At 54.5% G+C, this 20,330-nt stretch overlaps 9 protein-coding genes across 12 annotated transcripts; all 9 read right to left on the reverse strand.

Moving 5' to 3' along the window:
* Window positions 1-288: 288 nt before the first annotated feature.
* Window positions 289-761, reverse strand: ABB37_01659 (hypothetical protein; the record flags this gene model as incomplete). The annotated part of the gene is made up of 1 exon (XM_015798249.1): window positions 289-761. The coding sequence occupies exon 1, from the start codon at window positions 685-687 to the stop codon at window positions 289-291; it is 399 nt and encodes a 132-aa protein (XP_015663769.1). The 5' UTR covers window positions 688-761.
* Window positions 762-1,886: 1,125 nt separating this feature from the next.
* Window positions 1,887-2,451, reverse strand: ABB37_01660 (hypothetical protein; the record flags this gene model as incomplete). The annotated part of the gene is made up of 1 exon (XM_015798250.1): window positions 1,887-2,451. Exon 1 carries the CDS (start codon window positions 2,301-2,303, stop codon window positions 1,887-1,889), a length of 417 nt encoding a protein of 138 aa, XP_015663770.1. The 5' UTR covers window positions 2,304-2,451.
* Window positions 2,452-2,967: 516 nt separating this feature from the next.
* On the reverse strand, window positions 2,968-4,071 carry ABB37_01661 (Qa-SNARE protein; the record flags this gene model as incomplete). Of its 2 annotated transcripts, none has more annotated exons than XM_015798252.1 (1): window positions 2,968-4,071. In XM_015798252.1, the coding sequence occupies exon 1, from the start codon at window positions 3,916-3,918 to the stop codon at window positions 2,968-2,970; it is 951 nt and encodes a 316-aa protein (XP_015663772.1). In that variant the 5' UTR covers window positions 3,919-4,071. The 2 variants fall into 2 exon arrangements, with proteins under 2 accessions (XP_015663772.1, XP_015663771.1); XM_015798251.1 differs by having other exon boundaries at window positions 2,968-4,030.
* A 993-nt stretch (window positions 4,072-5,064) lies between these two features.
* ABB37_01662 (Qa-SNARE protein) lies at window positions 5,065-6,186 on the reverse strand (the record flags this gene model as incomplete). 3 transcript variants are annotated; one of them, XM_015798255.1, is made up of 1 exon in its annotated part: window positions 5,065-6,186. In XM_015798255.1, the coding sequence occupies exon 1, from the start codon at window positions 6,031-6,033 to the stop codon at window positions 5,065-5,067; it is 969 nt and encodes a 322-aa protein (XP_015663775.1). In that variant the 5' UTR covers window positions 6,034-6,186. The 3 variants fall into 3 exon arrangements, with proteins under 3 accessions (XP_015663775.1, XP_015663774.1, XP_015663773.1); XM_015798254.1 differs by having other exon boundaries at window positions 5,065-6,145; XM_015798253.1 differs by having other exon boundaries at window positions 5,065-6,137.
* A 993-nt stretch (window positions 6,187-7,179) lies between these two features.
* On the reverse strand, window positions 7,180-8,185 carry ABB37_01663 (Qa-SNARE protein; the record flags this gene model as incomplete). Its single annotated transcript, XM_015798256.1, has 1 exon — window positions 7,180-8,185. The coding sequence occupies exon 1, from the start codon at window positions 8,170-8,172 to the stop codon at window positions 7,180-7,182; it is 993 nt and encodes a 330-aa protein (XP_015663776.1). The 5' UTR covers window positions 8,173-8,185.
* A 381-nt stretch (window positions 8,186-8,566) lies between these two features.
* Window positions 8,567-10,858, reverse strand: ABB37_01664 (putative ATPase; the record flags this gene model as incomplete). The annotated part of the gene is made up of 1 exon (XM_015798257.1): window positions 8,567-10,858. Exon 1 carries the CDS (start codon window positions 10,763-10,765, stop codon window positions 8,567-8,569), a length of 2,199 nt encoding a protein of 732 aa, XP_015663777.1. The 5' UTR covers window positions 10,766-10,858.
* A 266-nt stretch (window positions 10,859-11,124) lies between these two features.
* Window positions 11,125-13,221, reverse strand: ABB37_01665 (hypothetical protein; the record flags this gene model as incomplete). The annotated part of the gene is made up of 1 exon (XM_015798258.1): window positions 11,125-13,221. The coding sequence occupies one exon, from the start codon at window positions 13,219-13,221 to the stop codon at window positions 11,125-11,127; it is 2,097 nt and encodes a 698-aa protein (XP_015663778.1).
* An 875-nt stretch (window positions 13,222-14,096) lies between these two features.
* On the reverse strand, window positions 14,097-16,121 carry ABB37_01666 (hypothetical protein; the record flags this gene model as incomplete). The annotated part of the gene is made up of 1 exon (XM_015798259.1): window positions 14,097-16,121. The coding sequence occupies one exon, from the start codon at window positions 16,119-16,121 to the stop codon at window positions 14,097-14,099; it is 2,025 nt and encodes a 674-aa protein (XP_015663779.1).
* Window positions 16,122-17,498: 1,377 nt separating this feature from the next.
* ABB37_01667 (putative DNA polymerase kappa) lies at window positions 17,499-19,696 on the reverse strand (the record flags this gene model as incomplete). The annotated part of the gene is made up of 1 exon (XM_015798260.1): window positions 17,499-19,696. The coding sequence occupies exon 1, from the start codon at window positions 19,452-19,454 to the stop codon at window positions 17,499-17,501; it is 1,956 nt and encodes a 651-aa protein (XP_015663780.1). The 5' UTR covers window positions 19,455-19,696.
* Between the last annotated feature and the right edge of the window lie 634 nt (window positions 19,697-20,330).

Genomic DNA, 20,330 nt, shown 5'->3' on the forward strand with positions numbered 1-20,330 from the left:
GCACGAGCGATTATAATAACAACATGGAAAGGAGCAAAGAGAACTCGCGCCCAGTCAGAAAATCTCTTCATCTCTCTGTCGTTGCGCTGCCCATGATCTGCGCTGTACGTACAAGCAGACCGAAGCACTACAGCGCCTATCCTTTGTTCGTCGTTCCCCCCCCCCCCATTCCTATGACTCCGTCGGCTTCTTCGTTTTCAGAACCGCAGAAACACCGCCCCCTCAAATGCAGCAGCCAAGAAGTTTAAAACGATAGACTTGTTGCTGCGATTGCTGAACGCTGTCAAACTACCAGTACAATCCAGCCAGGCCCACGTTGATCCAGCCTAGCACCAGCACAAGTCCACTTGTCGGGGTCAGAGGGCCCATAAACTTCGGGCACCAGCGCAGCGAGAGAGAGTAGATGGAGCCGGCAAACCCGAAGGCACCTGCCATCACCAGGTAGAAGCCTTTCTGAAGACGAGAAGAGGCCTCCGGCGACTCCTTCGCCAGCGTCATCATCCACGCGATGGCAGCCAGGGCGACGGTGTGCGACATGTGATACTGGTTCGCAATCAGCCATGAACGGCGCTGCCGCATGTTGAGCTTCGTCTTGAGGCGGGAGCCGACGTAGTCCATTGCGAAACTGGACGCACCAATGGCGCCAACCAGCATCATCGGAACATGTGCAGACTTCAACGACATCATCCTTTCTTTAAAAAAGAGAGAAGGCTTTTCTTTTGGTGGGGGAGCTGTGTGTGTTTTGTGGTGGACAAAAAGGCTGTTGTTTGTGACCAAAGAGATCGAAAGGCGGGAGAAAGAGCAGTACAAAGAAATGATCTGGAAGCAGTAAAGCATGATAACACACTTCCCAGTTCGCACGGCAGAGAATGAATATAGAACGGAAAGCGCAAGCAGCAACAGCAACTGAAAGTCACCCGCAAAGAAACGACAAAACACTAATCGATCACCTTAAAAACAGCGTTTGCGTTTGCCACAGAAAACAGAGAAGTAGAGAAGTGAGCTGCTACAGATCATCGCTCTTGTTTGCTCCTTCACTGTCCTCCTCCACCCCCCTCCCCCTAGCACGGCATCTTAGAAGACAGGAAGCATTTGTTGTTACTATATGCATCCAAGCTGCGTTTTTGGACTTTTCATGTACGTCCCTCTGCATGTCGGACAATGACGGAGGAAGAGAACAACAACGAAACAGGGGATGCTGTGTTCGATATCCCAACACCTTTTCCCTTTTTCCTTACACGTCGCCATGCCGAAAAAAAAGATTAGTAAACCAGATTTCCCCTCACACTGTTACCGGCCCATCCAGATGACACCTTCAGCCGTCAATGGAGAGTGCATTCACTCGAACAATCCTATTCAGCTCGAGAACTTCTCTGCCATTGCACTTAGCCAATGCATAAAACAGACACAAAAAAGGTCCTTTTTGTGAATTAAAGGAAGTACAGGTTTGAAAAACTTGAGTTGTATTTTGTTGAAGTGGTTTTAAAAACGAAATAAAAGGATGTGCGGTGCGCGGAGAATTCCACGGAGAAGAGGCGATAAAACAACGATAAGAGAAGTACCGCATTGTCAACACCATCGCCCATCTTTTTCGCGCTGCACTCAAGGAAATAGCAAAAAAGAAAACGCTTGTCCCTCTCACACGTTCTTCCAGTGACTTCTTCTGCGAGCTATGAAGGCAATGAATGCCTCCATGTCTGTTTTCAGATGATCACAGATGTTGCAGTGACGTCAGAGCCTTCATTCCGCATTTGATGTGGGTAGACGAACATAGATAGTACTTACAAAAGGGTGGGTAGTGGAAAGGCCAATACCTCCTGGCACTCACCTGCTACAAGCTCCAAGAACCCAACGTTAGTCGCTGTTCTCAAAAACCTTGGTGTGTCTTACGCACTCATCGTCGACCCGCCAATCGCCACACACACCCAGCCAGCCGCCAGCAAGGCACCGCCGATGAGCGGCGTCTTGCTCAGGAAGTCCGGCTTGTGGACGGTGCAGTGGATGTAGCGCGAGCCGGCAAGGACGAGGGTGCCCGCGGCGAAGAGGGCGTACGCCCGACGAAAGTGCGTCGCCGCCGGCTCCGCCACGCGGGGGGCAATGGCGGCCACCACCAGCATCGCGACAGAGTGCACGATGTGGTACTGGTTGGCGACGCTGTAGGCCTTGAACTGGTTCGTGTCCATCATCTCCAAGAAGGCGTGCGAGCCCAACGCTCCGAGCACCACGCTGAGCCCGCCGGAGAGGCCAGCCACCAGCATCGGGACGTTCGTGCCGGAGAGCGCGGTGCGAATGTTCGCGGACATGATGTTGCGCGCGATAAGGATACAAATAATAAAAAGAGAGCAACGGCGTGAGGTAATTCGGTGCAGTGAATCGAGGCGTGAACAAACAAAAGAAGAGCAATGATGGCGGCGGTGTAGTACGTAGATCTGACTAGGAGCAAAGAAGACCTAAGGGAATCGGGTCGTCAAAGGAGGGAGCGAGAGGGAAAGGGAGTGGTAACGAGAGTAGTGGAGCAACAAACGGCAACACTTTGGTAGGTGTCGAAACGCAGTACGAGCGTACGTTCAAGATGAGCGGGCGTGATACGGCGAAACAACTCACCAAACTTATCCGTTGAGGAGAGTTCAACGTTGTTGATTTTTGTTGTTTTAGCCCGAACAACAACAGCGGAAATAAAGGAGGGAGTGTCACAAAGCAGCGGCAACAACGAACGGGCCAGGAAGAGAAAAAAAAAGTTATACGGCGCACAGGTAGGAAAGGTCAGCGGGCAAAGAACGTCATGCATAGTGGAACGACGTAGCAGCAAAGAAAGAAAAAAAGAAAGAGAATACATATCTTTTGTTGTAAAAGACGCGAGCAAGAGACACTATATAACCAAATTACGTTCCTTGCGTCAAACGGCATGCTGATCAAAGTAGCATCCCAAGAGAAAGCTGCAAGACGGAAGCAGAACCACTAAAGCGATCAGGGTATCAACGCAGCTGCTGCAGCACCGCCAGCAACGACGCCAGTCGCCGCTAAAGTGGCGGCCACTTTATTGCGAATGCTCCGCTTGTACTTGCGCGCCTGCTTCAGCTCCAGGCGACCCTTTTCCACTCCTTCCGAGCTCCTCTGAAAGTTCACTAAGATCACATCTAAGCTTTCATCTTGCTCTCGCACCAGGAAGGCGAGATCGTTGAAGAGCTGGTTCAGGTCCCGCATCGACTGCTCAATGCGGTAAATGTCGTTGCGCGTCTCGATGATGGAGGCGAGAACGTCTTTGCTCTGCTGAAAGATGTAGCTCGTCGTGTTGTTCTCCAGCACCTGCTCGGCTAGCTGCGCCGCCGTCGCGTCATCGATGGCGCTGCCGTCCGGGTTCGTGTACTTGATCTTGATCTGCCGCTGCGTCTGCGCCTTGTAGAACGCCTCGTTCGCCGCCTGGTGCCGCTGATACTCCGCCATGGCCACCGTCAGCTTCAGCACCAGGTGCGTGTACTGGTTCTCCTCGATGCGGATGATGGCGCTATTGGCGGCGATGCTGTCCGGAGTCTCCTTCAGCTTCGCGGTGTTCTTCGACATCGCGTCGAGCTTGTCCTTTGCCGCCTTCGCCGTATCGCTGGTCTGCCGCGACAGCTCCTTCGCAGTGGTGGTGAACTTCTCCGCGTGGGGGTCTCTGTGGCCCAGCGAGCGTTCCACCGGCAGCCTCTCCAGCTCACTCATTGCCGTGTAAATGGAATCGATGGCCCGCCGCACATCATCGGCGTCTCGGCAGAACAGCTGTAATATATTTCTGCTGGGGAGGTGGTTGTCGTGTACAACAGCAGCCGCAGTTTTGCTGCTTGATACGGGGGTCAAGGTGTATGAGGTTAACGGAGGTGGCGCTTGGGAGCCGACGCAGGTCGCCGCGTACGTTCTCAGCTGCTGCAAACGATCCATCGCCTATACAGGGATTTGTTACATTTTGACTTGTACGCAAGAGGAGAAAAGAACTACTTCAAGGGGGAGAGAAAACCACGCAACCGAAGCCAAGACACACTCCCTGTTGTTCTCAATGTATTTGGACAGGTCACCGAGGTCAACGTCGATTACTCAAAAATAAAGAAAGAGAACGAAAGAAAGGAGGCGAACCGGAAAGGGGAAAAATGGCAATACTCCGACACATGACGTACGTTTGACGTGGCTTCCATCGTCGCAGAAACACTTCAGGAGAGTCACACTCATTGAACCGGCAACAACTGAAGAAAATGAATGGTCACATCCAGGTAGAAAAAAAAAAGGCTGCTATGCTGTTCGTCGTTAGATTGGTTTGAGGAAATAAAATGGCAACAGAAAAAGTGGGTAGTCAGCAGAGCGCGAGAACTTTGCACGAGTATGAATTTCGTTCTTCTTTTCATTCGCTTCGTAAACGTAAGAACTTCCGGAGGGGCGGCACTGATGACCGACGGAGGTTCTCTCCGCAAAAACAAGAAAAAAGCAAAACGTGCATAATGCAGCAACCGGCATCACATCTGCGCACATGGGGGAAGAGGGAGACTTTATTCTGCCATTTCTCAGCAGACACAAGTATAGAAAAAGAGAGAAACAAAGAAACGCGAAAAGTGGTACAGCACTTCCCAAGTAATACAGTTAGCAAACAATAATAATAATAAACCCAAGAGAATAACAACAAAGACGTACGAAAGTTTTCTTCCCCAATCAAACAGGAAAATAATAATAATCGGACCGCAATCAGCACACAATGAATGAGACTCCGCAGTGTCTTCTGTGGTTTCCTTTCAAGTTGTACAGCGACGCGTATGGTAGCCTTCGACCTCTACGGAGATCGTTTTCATCTGCACGGATATGCTTTCACATCATCCTACGTCGCATGACAGCAGCAGCAAAAGAAAAAAAAGAAGACGAAGCATCATGCAGATACGGCGAAAAATGCTCATTATTCCGCTGCAGGAAGAGGGCACATACTGCACCTCCAACGCAAAAAAAAAGTTAAATAAGGAGCTCTGTCACTACTCGCCACGTCGACACATGGGAAGAGTCCCAACACAACCAACGTCCACGCCCATTTCCGCATTCGTGCGCCCTCTAATGCACTTTAAGAGTACCGGCTAACACACCAACAACAACAAACAGTGCAATGACGATGCACACACACACGATTAAACAGATCAACTTCTTCCGACTCTTCTTCTGATACTTTCGAGCTTTCTTCAGCTCCTCGCGACCTTTCTCTACGTAGCGCGTACTTTGTTGAACGTTTGCCAATATTACATCCATCAGCTCACCCTGCTCGTTTACTAAGAAGGCGAGATCGTTGAAGAGCTGGTTCAGGTCCCGCATCGACTGCTCAATGCGGTAAATGTCGTTGCGCGTCTCGATGATGGAGGCGAGAACGTCTTTGCTCTGCTGAAAGATGTAGCTCGTCGTGTTGTTCTCCAGCACCTGCTCGGCTAGCTGCGCCGCCGTCGCGTCATCGATGGCGCTGCCGTCCGGGTTCGTGTACTTGATCTTGATCTGCCGCTGCGTCTGCGCCTTGTAGAACGCCTCGTTCGCCGCCTGGTGCCGCTGATACTCCGCCATGGCCACCGTCAGCTTCAGCACCAGGTGCGTGTACTGGTTCTCCTCGATGCGGATGATGGCGCTATTGGCGGCGATGCTGTCCGGAGTCTCCTTCAGCTTCGCGGTGTTCTTCGACATCGCGTCGAGCTTGTCCTTTGCCGCCTTCGCCGTATCGCTGGTCTGCCGCGACAGCTCCTTCGCAGTGGTGGTGAACTTCTCCGCGTGGGGGTCTCTGTGGCCCAGCGAGCGTTCCACCGGCAGCCTCTCCAGCTCACTCATTGCCGTGTAAATGGAATCGATGGCCCGCCGCACATCATCGGCGTCTCGGCAGAACAGCTGTAATATATTTCTGCTGGGGAGGTGGTTGTCGTGTACAACAGCAGCCGCAGTTTTGCTGCTTGATACGGGGGTCAAGGTGTATGAGGTTAACGGAGGTGGCGCTTGGGAGCCGACGCAGGTCGCCGCGTACGTTCTCAGCTGCTGCAAACGATCCATCGCCTATACAGGGATTTGTTACATTTTGACTTGTACGCAAGAGGAGAAAAGAACTACTTCAAGGGGGAGAGAAAACCACGCAACCGAAGCCAAGACACACTCCCTGTTGTTCTCAATGTATTTGGACAGGTCACCGAGGTCAACGTCGATTACTCAAAAATAAAGAAAGAGAACGAAAGAAAGGAGGCGAACCGGAAAGGGGAAAAATGGCAATACTCCGACACATGACGTACGTTTGACGTGGCTTCCATCGTCGCAGAAACACTTCAGGAGAGTCACACTCATTGAACCGGCAACAACTGAAGAAAATGAATGGTCACATCCAGGTAGAAAAAAAAAAGGCTGCTATGCTGTTCGTCGTTAGATTGGTTTGAGGAAATAAAATGGCAACAGAAAAAGTGGGTAGTCAGCAGAGCGCGAGAACTTTGCACGAGTATGAATTTCGTTCTTCTTTTCATTCGCTTCGTAAACGTAAGAACTTCCGGAGGGGCGGCACTGATGACCGACGGAGGTTCTCTCCGCAAAAACAAGAAAAAAGCAAAACGTGCATAATGCAGCAACCGGCATCACATCTGCGCACATGGGGGAAGAGGGAGACTTTATTCTGCCATTTCTCAGCAGACACAAGTATAGAAAAAGAGAGAAACAAAGAAACGCGAAAAGTGGTACAGCACTTCCCAAGTAATACAGTTAGCAAACAATAATAATAATAAACCCAAGAGAATAACAACAAAGACGTACGAAAGTTTTCTTCCCCAATCAAACAGGAAAATAATAATAATCGGACCGCAATCAGCACACAATGAATGAGACTCCGCAGTGTCTTCTGTGGTTTCCTTTCAAGTTGTACAGCGACGCGTATGGTAGCCTTCGACCTCTACGGAGATCGTTTTCATCTGCACGGATATGCTTTCACATCATCCTACGTCGCATGACAGCAGCAGCAAAAGAAAAAAAAGAAGACGAAGCATCATGCAGATACGGCGAAAAATGCTCATTATTCCGCTGCAGGAAGAGGGCACATACTGCACCTCCAACGCAAAAAAAAAGTTAAATAAGGAGCTCTGTCACTACTCGCCACGTCGACACATGGGAAGAGTCCCAACACAACCAACGTCCACGCCCATTTCCGCATTCGTGCGCCCTCTAATGCACTTTAAGAGTACCGGCTAACACACCAACAACAACAAACAGTGCAATGACGATGCACACACACACGATTAAACAGATCAACTTCTTCCGACTCTTCTTCTGATACTTTCGAGCTTTCTTCAGCTCCTCGCGACCTTTCTCTACGTAGCGCGTACTTTGTTGAACGTTTGCCAATATTACATCCATCAGCTCACCCTGCTCGTTTACTAAGAAGGCGAGATCGTTGAAGAGCTGGTTCAGGTCCCGCATCGACTGCTCAATGCGGTAAATGTCGTTGCGCGTCTCGATGATGGAGGCGAGAACGTCTTTGCTCTGCTGAAAGATGTAGCTCGTCGTGTTGTTCTCCAGCACCTGCTCGGCTAGCTGCGCCGCCGTCGCGTCATCGATGGCGCTGCCGTCCGGGTTCGTGTACTTGATCTTGATCTGCCGCTGCGTCTGCGCCTTGTAGAACGCCTCGTTCGCCGCCTGGTGCCGCTGATACTCCGCCATGGCCACCGTCAGCTTCAGCACCAGGTGCGTGTACTGGTTCTCCTCGATGCGGATGATGGCGCTATTGGCGGCGATGCTGTCCGGAGTCTCCTTCAGCTTCGCGGTGTTCTTCGACATCGCGTCGAGCTTGTCCTTTGCCGCCTTCGCCGTATCGCTGGTCTGCCGCGACAGGTCATCGATCTCGCCTCGCAGAACCTTAGACCGCGCCTCATCCACCGTCTGCATGTTCTCCGAGTGTCTCTGCTGCAACTCCTGCATGACGGTCCGAATGGTCGAGACGCAGCCCTGCACCTCCGCCGCGTCCTTGTAGAAGGCCGCGAGGGTTTCCATCGTGTCCTGGTCGATTTCGCTCGGCGGCTCCTTGAAGGTAATCGTGACCGGCGCTTCGGGCAGGCTAAAGTTTTTGGCCGACTCGGGTGGTGGGGTCGAGGTGACGAGTGCGGAGACGGGCAGCGGTCCCAAGCCGGCGGCCGCACGAAGCTGTGGAAGACGGTCCATCGTTGTAAGGGACTTTGAAGAGGAACGAAAAGGCAAATAAAAAGGAGGGAGAATACGCAACAGCTCGTTCTAAAGTGCACAGAGAGGAAGTACTCAAGGGAAGCCCTACAGCACGCCTTGCTTTCCGGCTTAGTGGAAGAGAGAACGCACACACCAGTATGCGAGCACGAGGCAACAGTGGTGATGATAAAACACGAAAGCAGCATCGTTCACGACTTCTCCCGTTACGACTTTTTTGTTGGTGGTGTTCGGTCTATTCGCATGCAATGTATTGTGTTATACGTGAGTATTGGTGCTTCTTTGGGGTGAAAACAATCGAAAGGAGAGTATTTTCCCTTTCAACGAGCGGAACCGCTTAGCACGGCACCAGCGAGGTCGAGAGCGCGCCCGCTGGCTACGAAAGGGACCTTGCGTGAGAGCTTAAAATTAGGTCCAACGCGGCGCGACTTAGCGCTTCACTGGAATCTTCGCCAGTTAGAAGCCGCGTGATGGCGTCTTGCAGGCGGCACTGACGTTGGGCAGCTTCGTCACCCATCGCAGCCGCACCAATGTCACCACCCTCTCGCTCTGGTTGGTTGCGTTCCCTCTCACTCCAGTCCCCACGACTCACAGTACGAGCCAGCTGAAGCCCAAAGACCGAGAGAAAGTTCCTCACCTGCGCCCCGCTAAAGCCATCCGACAGGCGCACAAATTCGTCCACCAAGGCCGCTTGTATGCGGTCGAGCCGCTGCGCGTCCTCCGCGACGGACACCGACTCCGCGGCGTCGCGCTCGCCGCTGAACCATTGCGACCACTCGCCGTACACCACACGCTTCACGAGACTCTCCCGCGCCGCCGTGTCGGGCAGGGGCACCTCGAGAAGGGTGTCCAGTCGACCGGCGCGCAGCAGCAGCGGGTCCAGCAAGTGCACCACGTTGGTGGCTCCGACAAACAACACAAAATGTTCCTCATCCTGCTGCGCGGCATCCAGCAGCCGAAGCAAATGCGAAACGAGGCGCGCATCGTGCGATGTCGTCGACACGGGCCTGCCCGCATCACCGCCGCCGCCGGCGCGCGTAGAAGACCGCGGAGGGCGACCGTCATGCCTTCCGGTGGTATCGCCGTAACGTACGCCAAACGCGGCCTGCACCTCGTCCATAAACACCACCGACGGACTCCGCTCTCGTGCCACATCGAAGTACGCCTGCAGCCGCCGCTCCGACTCCCCCAGCTCACTCTGCACGAGCTCTGGCAGGTCCATGTAAACAAAAGACGCGTTCAGCTCCGTCGCCATCGCCTTCGCCAAGAGCGTCTTCCCAGTCCCAGGCGGACCGTGCAGGAGCACACCGGTGGAGGGGCGCACGTGGAAACGGCAGTAGGCATCGCGGTGGCGGATCGGATCCGTCACGAGTCGCCGCAGCGTGGCCTTCACGTCCGACATGCCAGCAATGTCGTCCCAGAGCGTCACCTGCACATCTACGAAGCCAGCGCTGCGGCGGTACTCGAGGGCGGTGATAGAGAGGCTAGTTTGGTAGGCATGGAGAATACACTGGGCAGCGGCCCCGGCAGTCTGCGGCCCCCACTGCGTCGCTGTATGCGTGTGCGGCAAGGCGCCAGCATTAGCGGGTGAGGAGGAAGCACTCGCCGGAGCTGCGACGTGCTCCAGAGCCAAGGCGACAATCTCTTGCAGACCGCCATACGACGCGCCACCAGTGCGCAGCACCAGCGCATCGGCGAGGAGTACAGGGAGCAAGGCACCATCTGCTTCAGCTGCGCCGTGTGCGGATTGTGTAAAGGGCCGAAAGAAGGTCGTGCGTTCCGCCTCCGTGGGCGTGGGCAACGATAAGGCGTAGTCAACGTAGCGCTGGCGGACTGTGGGCTGCACTTGGTCTAGCTCTCCTGTAAAGAGCGACACGTAGACGACGGTTGACAGTCGCAGAGCAGCGCACTCCGCTTGCGAGAAGAGCGGCGGAGCGCTGCGGAAGACGGTGTACAAGTCCGCTAGCAGAGAGGGGTAAAGCGTGTTGAGGCCATCGTTCACGCCGGAAGTTGAGGCGGCGTCCTCTCCATTTCGTTGACCAGCCGCAGCGGAGGTGCTCGTCGCTTCGCCGTTGTTTACATAGGACTCGCCTCCGTGTGTCCAATAGCATTCAACGTGGTTGAAGACAACTAGCACAGCAAGTTCAACCGGCTCTTCGGCGTGAACTGCGTCTCCTTCTTTCCTTCTGCCCAGCGCGTCGGTGCAGGCTTCGTGAATCGTGCGGCGCAGCAAGCGGCGCAGACCGGTGCAGCCGTCCTTCGCATCCTGCACCGCCGCTGCCTGTGCGAGGCGCGGTGTCACCGAAACGACGTGGCGGCGACTTTCATGCGAGGCAAGGTCGTGTTTTCCATCGTTGCATTGAGCTGTGTTGTTTGCGTCGTGGACAACACGGCGCACCAGGTGGCTCTTGCCGTTGGCGGTCGGGCCGCAGAGAAGAAACGAGGGGCATTGCTGAGAGGGACTGTAGGGCCACCAGTGGAGGAGCGACACGAGGAGATCGTGCATCTGCGAGAGAGGGGTTACAGCGGCGGACGGTCGATTGCGAGCATCGACGCTACTGTTAGTGCATGTCATTTGGCTGAAATGGTAAGGGAGAGAGGGGGAAGCACGTGGACTTGGCAAGTGTGTGCAAGAGTGAAACAGTAGCTTCTTACTTTATTTCACTACTGAAAAAAGAGGAAAAAGAGGGCGGGGGGAAGCACAGGAAGATGGAGAGACGCAGTTAAACGTAAAGACGAAGAAAAGATCGATGGCGATCCAACGTTGACGGCCAGAGACGCGTGGGCTACGCTGAGCTTCTCCTACTTTCAGTGCCTATTTATTGGCGCTGCTGCAGCATACATTGGGAGGCAAGTTTCATAACGATTCAAAGGAAAGAAAAACTAGCGGAGTACAGAGGAGACGCAGCAATACAAAAGAACAACAACATAAGGTTACTTCAGCAGTATCGATAAGGTGTTACCATCGCTTGTATCGAAGCACACCAGCCGGTCCACACTCGACACCGCTACAAAAGAGGTCGACAGAGCAGCGGGGTTGTGTGACACAGCTGGGGCGAATCGCAGGTGCGTTGTACGTGACGATGCGCCGGATGGACGTGATCCGTGGCTGCCTGTTGTACTCGAGAGGCAACGCAGAGTGGCGCTCATTCTGCTGCCTGCTTCAGTGTGCACAAAGTAGCTTCCATCACTTGTGAATGTGCAACGTGGACAGAAACCACTGCGGCCTAAGAGGGGCTGCACGGGGGTATCAGTACGTCCGGCAAGCATCCGTGTGGTCGGAGAAGTGCTGTTCAGCGACAATGCAGAGGAGGTTGCTGTCCTCTCCGCGCGGGAGAGGATCTGCCACGGGGACGGCGGTGACGGCAGCCGAGCTCCTCGCCGAGATGGGTTGAAGGAAGGCCCCAGCGATCTCGCCGACTCTCTTGAACGCGACAACTCGTTGTCCACACGCTGTCGCCCCTGCAGAGGTCTGCCGTCAGCAATGAGGGCTTCACCGGTGTCCTCGAGAACACTAATATGCGTCACGACCGCCGTGCCGGCCAAATCGACTACGCCAACGCGGCCAAAGTGCTGTGCATCGCGGCAAATTTCCGTGATCGCGCGACCCGTGGGCGCGTGCCCGCCTACATCGGAAAAGAGACGGCCCTTCTGCATGTCCACCGTGCTGCGACGACCCCGTTTTTGAGCAACTGGGGCATCTGGCTTACGCAGGTCGGCGACCACCACCGCGCCTGACGCGTCGCCGAGACCGCAGACAACGCGAAAGCTGTCCTCCAGCGCACAGCACGACAGTATCCCAGCGACGGAGGTGAAGGCAAGGCTGTTGCGCTGTCGCGTGCCGAGCCAGCGAGGCTGCGGTGCTCGCGTCATGCAGAAGTTCGTCTGTGCACCCCTGCTGCCTGGTGCCTCTGCGTAGGAGGGTGAAGACAAAGGCGACGCGCTAGCACACGGCATTCGCCAGTCAACGACGCGGAGGGTACCGTCAGAGAAACAAACCACGAGGCTGTGAGGCCCCCAATCGTCCATGCAGGTCGCATTCACCGCCACTTCGCCGTCGAAAGAGACGTGCTCCAGCGGTGTCAGTTCTGCGCCTTCATCCCGTGCGTGCACCAGCGACACCGCTGCAGAGGAGAGCGCCACAAACCCCGCTTGACATCGATCGCTGGTGCTTGCGCCGTCGCCTGGAAGGCCAGAGAAGACGATGGACGACTGCGCCCCATTACGTGGACGAACACGAAAAAGTTGATTCTGCGCGTGGGGCAGGAGGATGCTGGCTTCTTGTTTCCACTGTGTGGAGTACACGGGGAGAGCACTGCTGCGGTTGGCGGAGGACAGTTCGTCGGCTTGCTGCGTAGCTGACGTGTGCGGATTAGCGCTCTGCCTGACGCCCTCGCTTTGTCCTTCTGCGAGCTCCGTTTTCCACACGCACAGACTCGGCATGGACGAGTACGTGCTGCGTGGGCTCGATGCTTGCGTCCCCACGCGGCCTCCGCGCCGAAGAAAGATATGGCTTTCGTCCACCGCAATCGCGAGCAGCTCATCGGCCTTTTCTGGAGCGGACAACACCCCCTCGAGGGTTGCCCACGCGGCGGTCTGCAAGCCATCACAGCAGTTGTCGCGGTACGACAGCACAACTGAATCACGCACGAGGTGGCGATGCACCGCGGGAGTCAACATACTTGCCGTCGTACCGTCGTGGGTCCATCGACTGCGATGTGAAGATGCCACTTGAAGTGCACCGGTTTCCCTGTCGCCTTCTGCGTCAACATCCACGACGCCAGTGGCGGAAGGCGGGATGGAATACTGCAAGTTCTCCTCCTCCTCCACCGCATCGACCTCAAATTCAGCCCTCTGAGAGGTCGTTACCCTCCCCATTTCGCCTACCACGTCAGCACCCGCGAGCTCTGAAAAGGTCAGCACCGCTGCCGAGAACGGCTCGCGGGTGCTCGTGCGCTTGGACGACGTCTGTGCAACAACGGGAAGCCCCAAAACGGCTGCGCGGTCAGTAGGACGGAGCCATCCTCGCATCTGTCAACGTGTGATCTATATATATATATATATATATATATTTAGTTTCTTGATACTGCTTTAACCTGTGAAGCGCTGTGAAGGTACAGCACGTGCAGCACGCGGGGCACAAGAGGCTGCACGTGAGCTCAAGCGAAAGAACTGCTTTCGAAAAGAGAGGTGAACGGAGGAAAAACAAATTACCCTTTTTATTTCCCCAAAAGAGGAGCGTCTCTTTTTTAACAGAGCTCAAAGAAGCTAAAACTCACCTACGGGATTCTTGTGCTGCGTTACATCAACGTGAACACGCATAAGCAAAGCCACCGCAGTTTGCGCCGTCGTTCTATGACGGTCCCTATTGTTACTATCCACATTATTCTTCGCACTTCGTCACTTCTGTTGCATAACCTTTTTCTTTAATACAACTAGTAGAGTTTCTCTGAATGTGTAGCTCGAGGTTAGAAACAGAAAAGGGAAAAGACCTTAACAGAATGCGAGTACGAGGAGGTAACCTACGATGGTCATCCGACGAATACATGTGTGTGTCTGTGAAGAATAATTTAAAAAAGTCCGTTTCACAATCGATAGCGTCTACGATAGCAGATGAAGGTAGTTCATGAGTCAGTGGCGACCGTCAATTGGGATGTCAACAAACAACGACAAGGTGAGAAAATTCAAGAGGCAACGCATCCGTTGCCCATGCGTTCGACAAGCCGAGCTTCGCAAAGCCTGAGAGAGGTGATTATGGGATTGTCACCAATGCAGACGGCTTTCGATCCGTTAAAAGAACAGACAGAAACCGAGTTACCGCAATGCACCGCCTCCCTCCCCTACCCCCCCCCCCCCTCGGAGTGTGTCCATTATTAAACGTTCATTAACACACCTCACAACTGGAACTAGACAAGAAAGACATCGTCTACTCTCGGCTCGCTTGGCGACTTCTTCGGTGGTTTAGAAGCACCTGTCTCCGGCAGGGCGGGAACCTCTCGTGGCTCATTGATGACCTTCTTCGCCTGCTTACGCTCCTCCTTCACCCACTTGCAGCGAAAGATCTGATACTTCACGTGCATCACAGCCTCCTTCAAGCCCTCGGCCTCCTCCATCATGGCGGGCGGCACCATCGGGATAGGGACTAGTTGTGTGTAGGCGATAGTGAAAGTGCAGAACAGGCCCTCCGCATCGATGCCGTCACGTTTGCGGTGCTGCAGAAGCGGACCGATTTGGGCCTTTACCGCTTTCCGCACCTCTTCTAACGGCAGAAAAGGTGTAAAGGTAATGTCGAAGGAGTACTTCGTCACTAAGCCTTCCGAGATGGCGCAGTGCAGTCCGCCGAACGTCTCTCCGTTGCGGTGCACCTTCAGGTAGTTTCTGTCGACAAGGTCCAGCACGCTCTGGACTAAGTCTGCATCCGAGGTGAGACGCCCGTACCCAATGTTGGAAAAGCGCGGTTGGCGAATTCGGAACGAGAAGGTGTCTCGCGTGATGTTATCGATGGCGACGGCGAACTTGGTGCGCTCTGCATTCACAATACTCATCACATTACTGGACAAGACACGCAACGCACTGCAGCTGTTGTACAGGTTGCTCATCGCTACCAGCGCCACCGTGTCTTCAATTGGGAAACTCATGCACCCACACGCAACGGAGTAACAGACACGAAACGTATTGGGCGAAAGGCAGAAACAAAGTACGTTTTGCTGAACGTAGAGATCTTCACACGTGCGTATGTCAAACGCCTCCCGCAGCAGCTTCACAAACGATGGTGAGAACAGCGGGATCTGGGAGACAGGAAAATCGGCCAGGAGCTTGCGTACCGCCTTCAGAGATGACGTGTGACGATGAAGTGAGCGGACAGAGATCAACGAGACTTTCTCCGCCCCGGTTGTGGTAGATGCAGCGCCTTGCTCTCTCGCCGCCAAATCTTCCAGTTTTTTCATAATCACCGTCACCTCCGCATCACAGGCAATCTTGGCCAGCACTGGCGACGAGGCCACTCCGATGCACACGCGCGGGATGTTTGACGATGCTGTCGCGACATCCGCACGATCGCCGTTGAGCTGCGAGTTCGCAGGGTCGGTGCCGCTGTACAGCGGTTGCAGTACATCGCGACGGATCAACCGCGCAATCTCCGCCGCTAGCACGTCCACTGAGACAGGCTCCAGATCCTCCGGCGGCGGTGGACCTGCTGGGATGCCCTCTGGGTTCACTGGGCGTTGCGCAATGTAGTCGGCGGCGTCTTTCTTGAACTGCTCCACGTTGCGTCGACTCACAACGAGCAAGGCGAGAAAAGTCCGGTAGTGGGTCAGGTCGATGGCGAGCTCGTTGGGGAAGGGCTCGATGAGTCGATTTACGTAGCGGCGCAAAACCCGCTCGATCTTGTCGCGTATCTGCTTCACCTCCTGCTTGTAATTCTGCTGCGGCGGCGCATTGGTGATTTGTGAAGGCCTCGACACAGTCGAAGATGCGCGGGCCGCCACGTCGAAGGGGTGCACGATACGCATGTAAAGAGACGCGCCGAAGACACGGCTTTTATGCTCATTCTGCTGCAAAAGAATCGCACGCCGGATGACGTGCCGTCCTTCGGTCGGGATGAAGCGGTACATCATTCGGCGCCCCTTCAAGGAACTCACCATGTCATCCGTAATACTGTCCACCGCGTGCAGGTCGTAGCTGTTGATGTTGGGTATCGTCATCATCGCCTCCACTTTATCGAAGATGCTAAAATCCATTGTCTCAGCCATCTTCCGTGTTGACACTCCATCGATGGGGCTGGTGATAAGATCGCTGAATTTTTCCTCGTCGGGCAGTAGTTGATACCTTTTCTCCTCCCGATAGCGCAGCGGAATCGGGTTGAAAAATGGCGCCGGCACGCCTTCATGTCTCTCCTCACCGTCAAAAACTGTTGACTGCTGCTGCACCATTGCCAATGCAATGGAGGCCTCGTAGGCCGAACGAGAAGCCGGCTGGTGTGTTTCTGGCGAAGGCGCCGGTGCACTCTGAGATGTTTCTTCACCATCAGCAAAAGCATCGAACTTCTTTTTACAGGTGCTCTTCGATGCGGCAGACTTGGAAGAATTTGACTGCTTTGCGGCGCTCTTCGACCGAGCGACAGAGGACTTGGTAGACGAGGGTGCGAGGCAGCGCCGCGTGGTAAGGAAGCGTTCAGGGCTCCATAGAGGGTGCTGCCGTAAGGTTCGTGGAGGGCTCGAGGCACGCCCTGCTGTCACAGTCAACAAGTGTGATCGCAGCGATCGCAGGCCTGCTGCGCGATGAGGCGCGACAACGTTTCTCCCGATGGGGTAGAAGGCCAGGCCGGCAGCGCAGGGCTTCAGCAACGACGCAGTTGCCCACATGACTAATGGTACTACCGGTTTTGTTTTCTGCAGTTTTTCCGTCGCTGCGCGAAGCTCCACCACCACTACAAGAATGAAAGCCTTAAAAGCTCCGAGCACCTCTTCCTTTTCCCCTTTTCAATCGCAGCCGCCAGGAAAACTGCTAGTAACACAATTAATAGCCGGCTGTCTCTATGATGGTGGCGGAGGTGGATGTGTGTGACGGAAAGAGATAAAATGCAATACAACTATTAATGTGCCGCCAATGCGTGCACGTCAACCCACATCACACACAGACCCGTACACACGAACACAGCAACGAAAAACAGGTGTGTGCTGTCCCACACGTTGTGTCTTGTTTAAAGGGCAGAGAGTACGCAAAAAAAAAAACCCGTTGCTTTCCGCGGTTGGCGGTGCCTGATAATACCAACACCACCGTTAGCTTCACTATACTGACCCGAACGGTGGTTACCGAAAACAAAAGAAAGAGAGTAATTGGAGAGGCAGCGATACAAGAAATACAGGAGGTGAGATACAGAGATGGAAAGAAAAGAGAAGACGATCATAATAGCCTTTGCCATTAGACGGCAGGTCACGTACACGGACTACCAACATCGATACACAACAAGAGGCATTCCGTGAATCTGCCGGCCCACCACGCTTCAGTACTAGCAAAAACAAACCAGACCATAAACAACAACAACTCAGAAACACATCAAACGCATCTGCACGTGCATTGTGAGCAAGTCAGGAAATAGTTGTCATTTCATTCTGATTTCTCTTGATTTTACAAAGAAACAAAAAGGCGAATGTACAAAGGTGAAGGTGGAGAACAGGTGAAAAAAAAAGGAGAGGGAAACAGTAAAGATACAGGTGTGTTTATATAGAAAGTGGAAAGGCTTATGTGTTGCTGCCGGGGGAAAAAAGCACACAAACAGTGTAAAGAGCTTGTGGCATGCTCGCTGGTTAGACGTGACGGACGTAGGAAATGCGGTGCTTTATTTTCGGCGGGGGCCCGTTCACCTTCGTCGCGCGCCTCGACGACGCTTTGGCGTTTGTCTTCGCCTGTGAGGACGCGGCTGAAGCTTTTGCTTTCGTCCGTTTTCTTTTTAGGGACAAAGCGGGAGCTACGAGCTTGAACGTCTCCTTCGGGGTGGAGGGCCGGCGTTTTGGATGACGTGGTGAGCTGGCGGTGGTGGTTGTCTCGAACTTGGCTGCCTTAGACGCACTCAGAGGTGTTGCACAGGACGACGACGAAGACCTCGCTGGCATGCGTTGTAGCTTGCCAAAGTTCACACCGATCAGACGAAACTCACGGTGACGGGGGACAAACGGTTCCGCTAACGAGGCAGCGGCCTTGCACAGACTGCCGTAGCTTGCCGTCAGAATCGGCAACGTGGTGGAGTAACGGCGCTCTCTGAAACTGTGGTCGATGGTGGAGAAGGAAATGTGCCGAGTGCCGGCACCTTGTTGCACGAGAACGTCGTGTGCGCCCCTCACCAGCTGACGAAGCTGCAGCCGGAAAGCGGCCGGAGAGGGCAGCCCTCGACTTACCGTGATGGACTTCCCTGTTGATTTCTGCAGGAGAGGCAGAGAAGCGTGGGGAGCAGCTGCTACAGGACAAGCAGCAGCTGCCCGTGCGGTGGTTTTTGTTTCGATGTGCACATCAGGCGCTGACCTTCTTTTCTTCACTTCCTGCGAGGCGGGCTTGCATTCAGCATACGTCGAACCCGCGCTCCCCATGTGCGACGTCTGCGCTGCGCGCTCAGCAATAGCGCGATCGACGTGGGTGCGCACCAGTCCCAAGCCGGCAGAAAGGTAGAAGGCAAACGTCTTCTCGCGAAATAAGTAGCACAGCTCCGCCTGATGCGAAAGAAAGTCTTTGCAGGTCAAGATACCCAGCGACTTCAGCTGCTGCTCCGTGGCGTAGCCGATGCCTGGGATGTCCCGCACCGGTATGTCCCGCACACGCTGCAACACCTCCGCGCGGGTGCGGAGCGTGATTTCGTGCTGGCCGTTCGGCTTGTGCACGTTACTCGCCAGCTTCGCAAAGGCGGCCGTGTGGGAGATGCCACCGCTGCACGTCAGCGTCGTCGCCGACTCGACCCGCGCACGGAACTCCGCACACACGTCCGCTGCCGTCATCGCCGCTGTGCCGCTGCTGCTGCTCGTACTGCGTTGCCGTTGGAGGTAGCTTGTGACGTCCATCGTCAGCTCATCGAGGCCTACGGTGACGTAGAAGGGATCGTACGTCGCGGCAATCGCCCGCACCGCGGCGGCCTCGGCACGGTAGAGATCGAAGTGGAGGGGCTGAATCCAAAGGGTCGGGCAGAGCCTCTTGGCGATGAAGCCCGGCATACCAGAGCGAACGCCGTACTGACGGGCGATGTAGTTGCTTGTGGCCAGCATCGCAAAGCTCCCGACCGCAAAAGGGCGGTCACGGAGGGACGGGTTGAACTTCTCCTCCACAGCGGCGTAAAACATGTCCAGGTCAATGTGGATGAAGCTCCGGGAAAAGTCACGGGTGGACTCGAGCGCCGCCGCCGCCGCTTCCGCCCTCACCGCCCACTCCTGCTGTTCACTGCGTGGAAGGTGACGGAAGACGCGCTGCTTGGCGACGAGGGCGTTGTGTCGGACAGTGCGCTCCGCTTCTTTGCGTTGCTCACTCTCGTAAAACGCGGACCCCATCGTCGCCGCCTGAATGACGCTCGCGACGTGGGCCTTGTCGACCTTCTCCAGACCTGCCTTGGAGGCGTCGAAAGCGAGGCGACCAATGGAAGCTGCACGGTCAGGAGACTTCGCATTTGGCAGCGCGACGGCAGTGGACGTGAAACGGTGAGTGGTGCGTTGGGCTGCTGCTGCTGGGATCAGGCGGCGGATGGCCTGCGCGCCGCCGCGGAGAAGACGCAAGCGTGGGAGCATAGCTGGTGGCGGGGTGCGTGTGCCAACTATGGTAGCGAATGCATATCAACACAATTAATAATAAAAACTAAGGAACGAAAGTTCAGCGACTCCGCGAAGACCGTGTTTAAAAAAAGATAGTAAAAACCCCAAGTCCGTTCGAAAAAACAGAGAATGGCGAATACTGCCCGGAGGACGCTCGCTGCACGGCTTCAATGCGGCAGTGGAGGACAGCGCCGGCGGGCAATGCAGTGGTGGGTGCCTAAATGCGGTGACGAAGAGAACACGCATGTTGACACACGCGGAACAGAAATATATATGCGTCCAAACAAAGAAGAAGGCATAGGAAAACTGTATTACATCGTTCATGGACATAAGGTCTTGGGGCTAGCAAAAGAATAATAAAAAACGACGGCTACAGGAACTTGAGCTGTTCGTCACGTTGATCTCTTCGAAGCGTAGCGGCAAAAACGAACGGCGATGTTATTCGACAGGACCAGACGAGCTGAAACCTGAAAGCCAGAGTTCTGATTGCTTCAGTCCCATTTACCTCCTTCCTACCGCGATAACTGTTCTGGTTCCGCACAGAGGGAGTTCCACTTCGGGGAGAGAGGAGCAACGTTGGAACCTTTTCTATATGTGTATAGAGGTTTTGTTTTTGGTTGTTGAGGGAGTCTTTCATCTACACACATTCCCGCTCTACTGGGGGAGGTAAAACAGGATCCACCAGGAAAAAGCACGCGCACCGTGGTAGCCCGTTGATTCATCTCACAACAAACAATCCAGCACAATCCATAGTTTCAGAAAACAAGGCTAACATCAAACTCTTCTCTGCTCAAACACGCATACGCTAAACTCTATGCACGCCATCACACCTGTATTGAACACTCTATCTAT

Source organism: Leptomonas pyrrhocoris (assembly GCF_001293395.1).
Source record: "Leptomonas pyrrhocoris isolate H10 chromosome Unknown, whole genome shotgun sequence".
Lineage (NCBI taxonomy): Eukaryota > Euglenozoa > Kinetoplastea > Trypanosomatida > Trypanosomatidae > Leptomonas > Leptomonas pyrrhocoris.